The sequence below is a fragment of the Canis lupus genome, chromosome 16 (genome assembly GCF_048164855.1).
Source record: "Canis lupus baileyi chromosome 16, mCanLup2.hap1, whole genome shotgun sequence".
Lineage (NCBI taxonomy): Eukaryota > Metazoa > Chordata > Mammalia > Carnivora > Canidae > Canis > Canis lupus.
The window spans coordinates 60,198,697-60,208,833 of NC_132853.1; the positions used below are offsets into that span (position 1 = coordinate 60,198,697).

The 10,137-nt window shown below is 56.7% G+C and overlaps 1 protein-coding gene across 6 annotated transcripts in view; it reads right to left on the reverse strand.

Moving 5' to 3' along the window:
- Positions 1–9,917, reverse strand: part of SLC38A10 (solute carrier family 38 member 10) — a 39,692-nt gene extending 29,775 nt beyond the window's left edge. For 4 of the 6 annotated variants that reach the window (XM_072781950.1, XM_072781947.1, XM_072781949.1 and 1 more), the window contains exons 1-3: positions 9,508–9,917; positions 5,746–5,863; positions 959–1,004 (exon numbers count right to left, since the gene is read on the reverse strand). In XM_072781950.1, coding sequence (XP_072638051.1) covers positions 959–1,004; positions 5,746–5,863; positions 9,508–9,606 — 263 coding nt within the window. In that variant the 5' untranslated portion in view covers positions 9,607–9,917. The remainder of the gene's footprint in view (positions 1–958; positions 1,005–5,745; positions 5,864–9,507) is intronic. The other 2 variants (XM_072781948.1, XM_072781951.1) reach the window with 2 other exon arrangements.
- Positions 9,918–10,137: the final 220 nt, after the last annotated feature.

Below are 10,137 nucleotides of genomic sequence, written 5' to 3' on the forward strand. Positions count from 1 at the left end.
CGGAGAAGGAGGTGGCGTTGAAAGGGCCCCATCCTAGCAGGAGTCCACTGTCTCCTCCCCTGGCCGAGCCCCGTCCCTGCCGATGCGACCGGCCCATCACCGCCCAGGGCTGGCCCAACGCAAGGTGGAGTTTCCAGCGTTCGCCGGCCTGAAGACCTGGGGTGCGCCAGGTGCAAGTGGCTCTTTTACTTGGAACAAACACTGAATAACTACACTTCTCTCTCCAAGGAGACTGTGCACGTTCTCTCCAGGGCTATCAAGACCCACCGTGATGCTACACAAGTTAAAATAACAATCGACTGCTCTCAGAGGATTGTTCTTTTGCATTCACAATTCCCTAATTTATAAGCCTAGAAGTGTAATTTCCCAGCAATTCTTTTCATCTTCTAAAACTTCACTCCAAAGGGAGAAAAACATGGGACACCTGGTGGCTCGGTGGTTTGGCACCTGCCCTTGGCTCAGGGTGTGATCCTGGAGTCCAGGGATCGAGTCCCACATCGGGCTCCCTGCATGGAGCCTGCTTCTCCCTCTGCCTGTGTCTCTGCCTCTCTCTCTCTCTGTCTCTTGTGAATAAATAAATAGAATCTTTAAAAAACAAACAAAGGGAGAATGACAGGATATTTCCCATGTAATGCCACCTCGAGGCGACAGCGTGCGGGGCTGGGGGCAGGTGTTGGGGGCGATGCTGACAGGAGCTACAGCCAAGCCTCTGGTTCTGCTGAGCCCCCAGCTCCCCACTTTTACATCCTCTTCAGTAAGACTTAAATAAGACTTTTGCCCGACACTCATTTTAAGGATACGATAAGTTGAACTTTAAACTATTTAGGGACACTTGAGGCAAGTATGACTTCATACAGCAGTCCATGTCCGAGACATGTGGGTGGGTGTAGAACAGCGCTCAGGTTCCTCCTCGGGGCAGGTGAGGAAGAGGGTGAGGCCGGCGAGCGGCACCACGTACCTGGTCTCCACCAGCATCTTCCCCATCTTTCCGTACGCGTGCAGGGCTAGTGCAGAGAGAGAGAATCAGCGTTCAGTCTGACAGCATGAGAAGCACACCGGTCAAGACACCACCCAGGGAAGCCAGGAAGGCCAATCTGGCGTTTCAAGGGTATAAGGAGAGCATTTTAAGATTTTAGTCTCGGGATCCCTGGGTGGTGCAGCGGTTTGGCGCCTGCCTTTGGCCCAGGGCGCGATCCTGGAGACCCAGGATCGAATCCCACGTTGGGCTCCCGGTGCATGGAGCCTGCTTCTCCCTCTGCCTGTGTCTCTGCCTCTCTCTCTCTCTCTGTGTGTGACTATCATAAATAAATAAAAATTAAAAAAAATAATAATAATAAGATTTTAGTCTCGTGTTTTTTTCAGCTCTACCATCCAAATGGAAACCACAGAAAAAAAGAACAAAAAAGAGGGAAAGACACAGGCAGTTGAATTTTTTCATTAAAAAATAAAAAAAGGCTGTTGGGGTGAAGTGGCGGCCTCCGCACACAGTCTGGGGTGGGGGGTGCCCACAACGAAGCTGCGCACACTGGGGCCGGAGGGGGGATGGCGCGACCAGTGCAGCTCTGCACGTCCTCCAGCGGAGAGGAGCTGCCCATCCTCCCTTCCTGACAGAAGTCTGCGAGCAGACGAGACACCAAGAGCTGGCTCGGCAAGACCTGTCCCAGGACCCAAGCACGGCCCGGGCACCCTGCGTCCTCCCACCCTCTAGGAAGTTCTCATCTCCCCGGAGCGACCAGAAAGGGGTGCGTGTGACAGCACAGCCCAGCTTGCCGGTCCCAGGAGGCTCGGAGAGCAGGAAACATGCAGCCAGTTGCTGTGAATGAGTCCAAACAACACTCGTCACTTCTAAATTACTTAGGAAGAGGTACAGCGTTGCCAAAAGCAAGGAAGCTTGGCACAAGACACAGGCTACGCACGGGCAGAGGGCCGGTGAGCAGCACAGGCCCCCGCCCTGACGGTCACGCCGGCCTCCCTGGCTCGTCTGATGCCGGAGACTCAAGGCCATGCTGAGACCTTCACAAACCAAGGACTCCAGACAGTAGCCAGCAGCCCAAGGCCCGCTGTCACCAAAGGGAGGCACTCAGAGGCTCCCAAGGACGGCCACACCTATAGACCAGACTCAGAACTCCGTGCCCCACAGAGGTGGCCCCGCTCCGGCCATCCCTTCCCCTCGAGGAAGCTGAGTATCTACAGCACATTCCAAATGCTCAGAGCAGCTGCCAGAAAAATTCCAGGACACACCTGCACCCTGGACAGCGAGGTACTTCAGCAAGGCAGGGGGCGGCCCAGGACGACCTCCTGGATGGGACCGTCCCAGTTTCTGGCCTCTCCGCTCCCCCCTCCCCCCTTTCTTGCCCCAGCCTCCCCCACCCCCACCTCATATGTGCAGATCCATGTGCTGCAGATCCAGCAGCCCCCAGCCCTCAGCCTCCCACCCAGCACGCACTGGAAGGGCGGAGGGGGCCCAGGACTGTCTCTCGGGGGGCTGGCAGGTGTCTGCAAAAGGATTTCTAAGCAAGCATGCCTCGGTGCAGTCCAGAGCTCCTGGGTCAGCCCTCCCTGTGACAGGAACTCTGCAGCTAAGAGGCCGGGCCTCATCCCAGTCTAACCAGTGCTCTTGTGCAGAGCGAGGATGGGCATCCAGAGGGCTCTCCCCGTCTTCCCCTGGGAGGCCGGGCAGCAGCTTCTCCCCCTGGGGCCACTCCCTGGCCCGCGGCTCTAAGGCTGCTGTGGACACAGGGCTAACGCTCCGGCTACCCGGCTCAGTGCAGGACCCGCTCTCCCTCAGCAGTCCAAGGCTTCCTCCTGACCACTGCCCAGCACCAGCAGGCCGGAGAAGGTGGGACACATGCCAAACTGCGCTGTTCAAGATATGAGGGTAACCTCGACCCAGTCGTCCCCAGAGCCAGGCCTTGGGCTGCATCTGATTCTCCAGCACCACACGCTCAGGGGACAAGAAAGCCCTTATTGGATACATGAGGACGTACAGACCCCCGGGTGTCAGAAAGCTTGGCCTTACAGCCCTCAGCCCACCAGGTAGCCACACATGCAGGTCACACAACTGAAGGCCGGCAGGGAGAAAACTGGCTGGACAGGCCCTCTGCAGGCCCCACCTGGGCCCAGGGGCAGGCAGCAGGCAGACCAGGACCCCGGGACCCCAGGTGGCCAAACGATGGGCCCGCAGACATAGTGCCAAAAGCATGGGCGCTCACAACTGAGAGCTCAGAGCCCCAGTCAGCAGGGTGGGGGCTGGCAACACCAGGGGAGACGGGCTGGCTGGCACGTCTACCTCCTGAAAAGGAGGTTTAGAGAAGTCTCCGTGAACAAGACACAGAGGGCGAGGGAGCAGCAGGTAAGAAGGGGATGAAAGTCACCAACGGGCCCCCAGAGCAGCCACCAGAACACCGAAGTGACGTCAACAGACGCTGCCCCAGAGCTGTAACTGCGGACTGGTCCCAGCGGAGGGGCCTCACCAAACCGAGAAACGGGGCAAAGTCTCACTCACGTCTGGGCATGGCAGACACATCCATGGAACTTCCCCCCCACACACACACCCCAGCCCTGTCGTGGAGACTGAGTGACATCTGCCGCTCCAGGCCCTGCTCCCTCTGCAGGTCTGGCTGAAGGCCATCTGGTCACATCCCTGCCCCCAGGGGCTGCCCAATGCCCACGGATCCAGCCGATGATGCAGGGGGGCCTCCTCTCAGGAAACCCTCTCCAGCTGTGGTGCAAGCTCTCATGGGGTCTCCCACCCAGGAGAAGGCAGAGGGCGAGGAGAAAGACCCTTTCAGTAAGTCTGCCTAGGTGCTGGAGGGCTGCTGACCCACAGGGGACTCTCAGCTGACCTGAGGGACTCTCAGCTCTTCCCATCTAGGGCTCCTTTCCAAGCGGTGGGGTCTCTGTTTCTGAGAGACGGTCCTGGGCCCCGAGCCTGGATCCAAGGCAGCTGATGCTGCAGACAGGGCCACGGGGTCCGTGGGAGCTCACACAATGGAGCCCTCTCCTCTGAGACCAAAGACACAACTGAAGACCCCGGGTGGTCTGGGATCTTTGTGCTTCTAGCAGTTGGGGCTGCAGTCACAGCCAGCAGCTGAAGCTCAGGAGCCCCAGGCGGCCAAGTGTGAGGGTGGCCACTGCCCACTTTCCTTTCAGCCTCTCCCACCTGGCCAAACCAGACTTTCTAAGAATAATCAGACAGCCCGCTGTCAAGAGCCACCAGCCTCCGTGGTCTAGGGCCACTTGTCCCATCAGGGCACAGCCAAGCACTTCGAGGGGCACGTGCCACAGGAACCCTGGAATATGTAGACCTTTGGAGGGGAGAAATAGGCTACCCTGAAGGCCACGGCCCTGCAGGCGGAGGAAGGGGTGCCCTGGAGCACGTGGCATCCTGAACTGCGTCAGGTCACATCAGCGTGGTCCCTTTACCTGTAACTGTCACTTCCTCAAGTGACTCCAGCAACAGTGAGAGAGCCTCACGGCACCATTCTCATGGGGAAGGAGAGAAGGAGGCACTCCTTCAGCTCTGAGGTCAGAACAGATGCTAGTATCTTGGTGCCAATGAAAAGCAGACGAACTGGAAGGAAACCAGAGGTGGTGCTGCCAAAAGCCCACGCGTGGACCTTGCAGATGTTTTTATTTTGTTTGGCCCCTTGGAATCTGCACACCACTTCCTCTCGCCGCCTCCTCTCCCTGTGAGAGCTTTGCATGGACCTGGCCACACACTGGCTGGAGGCAGGCGGTAGGGCGGGGGTGGGGGGGTGGGGGTGGGGGGGCTTTCATCCAGAGCCCGGGGAGTCTCCTCAGCTCCTGAGAACCCCCATGCAAATACCGCCAGCACGGGATGCAGAGCACAGCAGCCCGAGGGCGGTGGGAATGTAAGGGCCCTGCTCTCAGAGCCAAGTGGCCCAGGAAGCAGTCCAAACCCAAAGGAAGCAGAAAGCACAGCCTCCTCACCCTTGGCCGATATCAAAGGAAGAAAGACCTAAAGGAAATGAAATTACAACCAACAACATCAGGAAACAGCAGTGCTAGAGACGGGGGACTGGATCCCAGCCACCAGCCTGGGCCCGACGGCCGTCTCCTCCACACCGTCAAAGCAGGGAAGTGCCACAGACCCCCGGCAGGCAGCTCTGAAGGAAGGCTCTGGGTGCTCAGGACAGGCAGACGATGAGCAAGTGCACAGTGGGGCTGAAGGCCGCTGGTCCTGCCTGAATTTGGAAAGGGAGGCGCTCTACTGGAATTTGCATAAACGGGAGACAGGAGAGTAAGTGTCACCCCGGTGAAGCATGTGTCTCTCATAATGGTTTTTAAAAACGGCATTAAATTTTAAAATAAGGAAGAAAACCTGCTGTTCAAGGAACTCTTTAATCATACGGTGGATGGAAAGTAAATAAAAGAGCAAGGCCCTGCACCCAGATCTCGAACGCTGCGCTTCCCAAGAAAGGGCTTAGGGGGATCCCTGGGTGGCACAGCGGTTTAGTGCCTGCCTTTGGCCCAGGGCGTGATCCTGGACCCAGGATCGAATCCACATCGGGCTCCCGGTGCATGGAGCCTGCTTCTCCTTCTGCCTATGTCTCTGCCTCTCTCTCTCTCTCTCTGTGTGTGTGTGTGACTATCATAAATAAATAAAAATTTAAAAAATAATAAAAATAAATAAATAAATAAATAAATAAATAAATAAATAAATAAATAAAAAAAAAAAAAGAAAGGGCTTAGGGCTGCCCAGCCGAGCGCCGCTATCCTCACCCAGGCCTGCGTAGGTCCTCCGTTTGCTCAGGCTGGCGGATTTCACCAGGAACATGCAGGACTGGTGTGTCATCCAAGAGCAGAAAACCAAGAGCAGGGCCCCCAGGACGATGCCACACTGGAGAGTGGGAAGGTAAAGAGAAAAAATGACATGACCTGGTATTGCTGCCTCACACACATGGCTCCTGAGAGCCCTCTCCGCTGCCCCCCCACCGCCCCTGCTGCCCCCACCCCAGACTCTTGCAGATGCCAGGCCCCGGCTCTGCTTCACTTCCCTGCCTACGGGTGACAATTCCTAGCACTGAAAGGGACCAATTCTCTGCATGTGGTGGCCACATGCTTTGTGACCCTGAAAGAGTGCCAGGGAACCACTTCCTCCACGGCCCCACCGAGTCTCAGCGAACAGTGAGGCACTGCCAACAACCAGCCTCCCCAGCTCCCTGCACACGCCCCGATATAGCACCTTCTAGCCACTTGGATCAACAGCGAGGAGTGGTGAACACATTTTGGCAGGGAGAGATTAAAAATGACATTTACACCTTTCTTATGAGTTAAATAGACGCCATCTGACCTAGTGATTGCACTCCTCGCTATTTATCCGGAAGAAACGAACACGTGTTCATGCAGAAACTTATCTGCCCGTGTTTATATATAGCGGGTTCATCCGTGATTTAAAGCTGAAGAAACAGCTTCAGGGCAGGAACTAGGAAGCCTCGGGGAAAGTCTAAAGGGCTAGAGCATTTTTAAAAATAAGCATGGGGTCTTGGGACCAGGTTTTGAGATTGGGGTGAGAGCAAGGAAAAAACCGAAGGCAGGACCAGCAGAGAACGCCCTTGACTGTGTGTTTCTATCTATCTGTCTTTCCTCTCTGGCTTCCAGGTCCCCTGCGCCAGGTGAGGTACCTGGGTCCCCATCACAGTCAGGAGCCTGTAGAGAGAACCCTCCTTTTGGACAAGTACCTGCTGAGTGCTGCAAAAAGCAAACTTTTGTAAAATTTTATATTAGTGTCTAACATCAATGGTGACTCGGTTCCTGAGGGCTGCAGCCAGCCTGGGACTTTTGTAAGAATTTCTGGGTGTCTCCCTTAGATGTCTTTTCCTTCTTGCTCCCTCTTCTTTTTATTTTATTTTTATTCTTTAAAAGATTTGATTTATTTATTCATGACAGACAGAGAGAGAGGCAGAGACACAGGCAGAGGGAGAGAAGCAGGCCCCATGCAGGGAGCCCGATGTGGGACTCGATCCCAGGTCTCCAGGATCACACCCCGGGCCAAAGGCGGCACCAAACTGCTGGGCCACCGGGGCTGCCCTGCTCCCTCTTCTGTGTAATCTACGGTATCAAACATATTCGCAGAGAAAAAATAAATAGAAACTGAAGAAACGAACATCCTACAGTCTCACCCAGAGGTGAACACACACACATACCCTACGATCCAGCTACTCTGCTCCAAGACCAACACCCCAGAGAATTACACACATGGCGTCAAAGCCTGTACACAGGTGTTTGCAGAACTCCAGGTCAGAAATACCCTGAAGGCTGAGCAAAGGCCTAGACGGCAGCACGGCCACACAGGGCTACAGGGAGCCAGGAGGAGGCACAGAACAAAGTTACAACACAGGTACTACTGACCTAGGGTGCCACAGGTGGGCTGGTGGGCCCGGCAGTAGGGACGAGGGGGGCTAGCCATGCTCTGTTCCTTAATCTGGCAGCTAGTTCAAGATTTTGTTCACTTTTGGAAAACTCACCAAGAATACACCCAAGAGGGCACTCTCTATATGTGTGTTATACTTCAGTGAAATGCTAATTTTTATGAAAAGTACCCAAGTTACTAAGACCAAACAAATATACAAACAAAAAACCCCAAAACGAAAATTTTTTAAATAACATGGCTGAGGGCACCTGAGTGGTTCAGTGGGCGAAGCGTCTGTCTTTGGCTCAGCTCATGATCTCGGGGTCCTGGAATCGAGTCCCACGTGGGGCTCCCTGTTGAGCAGGGGGTCTGCTTCTCCTTCTCCCTCCCCCTCTGCCCCTCCCTGCTGCTTGTGCTCACTCTCTTACTCTCAAATAAATTTTAAAATAAGTAAATAAATAAATGACATGGCTGTCCAAGGCTAACACACGCATCCCCAAGCTGCCCACTGGCCTTCCGCTGTGCTCTGGCCAAGGGCTTCCCGGGAGAAGATGCTGCGTCCACCCGAGAGAGGGGTCCCCGCTCTGCTAGGCCCTCAGGACAGGGGGAAGCGCCTGTGGTTCTCTGCCTGAACATGGGGCTCCACCACTAAGTGTGCGCTCCTCCCAGGCGCGCTGGACTGGCCTGCGTTTAAATGCCCTGACAGGGGCCTTGTGCCCACCACGCGGCAGGCTCCAAGTGCATGCAAAGCACAGTCAGACCCCGGTGGAGGATGGAGGCCTTGGGCCTGCAGATGCACAGCCACACGTGCCTCAGGAGGTAGCTCCATACTAGCAAGTGGCAGTGCACCCTGGGACACGTGGTCCCTTCCAGAAATGCCCACAAGTGGCCGTGCACGATGGGATCCACGGTGCTAGGTCACAGCGGCCGCCCCCGGGGCTCTAGAGCAGCCCTGTCCTCCTGCCCACGCCTTTGCCAGCGCAGTCATCAATAACTCACATGGGAACTCTGAAGCAATTCAGGCTGGTCGGCTCGAAGTAGGGGATCGGTGATCACCAGATTTTAATTAAAAAAAAAAAAAAAAAAGTTTGTGCTATTTTTGTCCAAAAGATGCTAAAGATGCTTTTTGTTCAAAAAGGCAAAATGTTTGTTAATCTAAAATTAAACTATGGGTGCCCACTTTCAGTTCCAAAGTATGCATTTTATTTCAATTTTTCTCCTTATTTGGTTTCATTGCCTAAGGCTGGTCCTTGTGCCCTGCAGCCACCTGCCCTTCCCAGGTGCCGCACTCCTCCTCCCCCACATGCTGCCAGCCCCCTCCAGCGCCCAGGGGGACCAGCAACCGCACCCACCCCGGTCAAGGTGAGGCCGAGGACTTCAATTTTAGGAAAGAAGCTTCCCCGCTGGATGACGTCACCAGCCTCCCTTTTGTAAAGCCCCAAATACCCATTTACTTGCGGATTAAACAGAAGCTACATGGGTCCACGGTGCAAAACCCACCCGTGGCTTTTTTCCATGCGGTCTGTAACGCTGGCACGACACTTGTTTTCGAAATACATTTCAGATTTTTTTTTTCAGCCACAGCAACGTGTAAACGTTGGTGAAACCCACAATCCCATCACCCTGGAACCAACACCCCCCACCGAGTCCCGTGGCGCGCAGGGCTGGACCTGTGGGCTCCGGAGCAGGTGCGGGTCTGCTCAGAGGTTTAAAAAGCAGTAGCGGGGCCCCTGGGAGGCTCAACAGTGGAGCACCTGCCTTGGGCCTAGGGCGTGACCCCCAGGGTCACGGGATCGAGTCCCACAGCGGGGTCCCGCCGCAGGGAGCCTGCTTCTCCCACTGCCTGGGTCTCGGCCTCTCTCTCTCTGTCTCTCAGGAATAAATACATAAAATCTTAAAAATAATAAAAGGAGCAAAGAGGGGGCGCCTGGCGGGCTCCGTCGGGGGTGCGGGAGACCCCAGAGTTCCAGCCCCACGTTGGGCCTAGAGATTACTTAAAATCGTTAAAAAGAAAAGAAACAAAAAAGGAACAGTAATAAAGGGAAACCCCACGGAGCCCTGCGGCCACCGTCCACCTGCGACCCCGGGGCCGGCCCGACAGGTGCCGCCGCAGCCCCGCGCGCCGCACTCACCTGTTTGAAGCAGAAGGGCATGGTGAGCACGCTGACCCCCACGATGCTGTTCACTATGTTCGTGATGAGCCCCCAGTTGGAGGCGGCGGCCGCGGTCATTGCGCGGGGCCGAGGGTCCAGGAGCCCGGGCCGAGGAGCTGGGGCCACGGCTGGACGCGACACGCTGGGAGGGACGGGCGACTGCCTGGAGGCGGCGGCCCCCGAGGAAGGCAGCAGGGACGGTCAACCTCCAGCCCCCGCCAGGCCCTGCGGCTGCCTCATGGCGTCGTCCCCCATTCGCCGTCGCTGGGCGCCCCCGGGTCCCCGCGCCCAGACGCGGAAGAGCAGCCTGGGATCAGGTAGGGACACCTCACCTGGTCTTCAGGGCCGCCTCTCCGCGCACACTTCCGCCTTCCGCAGGCTCCTCCTCCCGGAAGTGCCGTCACGGGGCGGGGCTCCGCGGGCGCGCACCAATGAGAGGCGCGCCTGGGAGGGCAGGCGGGAGTCTTGCGGGGCTGGCGAGGGGAAGGATGCGGCGTGGCCCGAAGGGGCGGGGCTCGGAGGACGCGGACTCCAGGGGGCGTGGCCTGTAGCGGGGGCGGGGCTGCGGGCGGGGCCTGCGGCGGGGGCGGGGCCTGCCGGGCCGTGGGG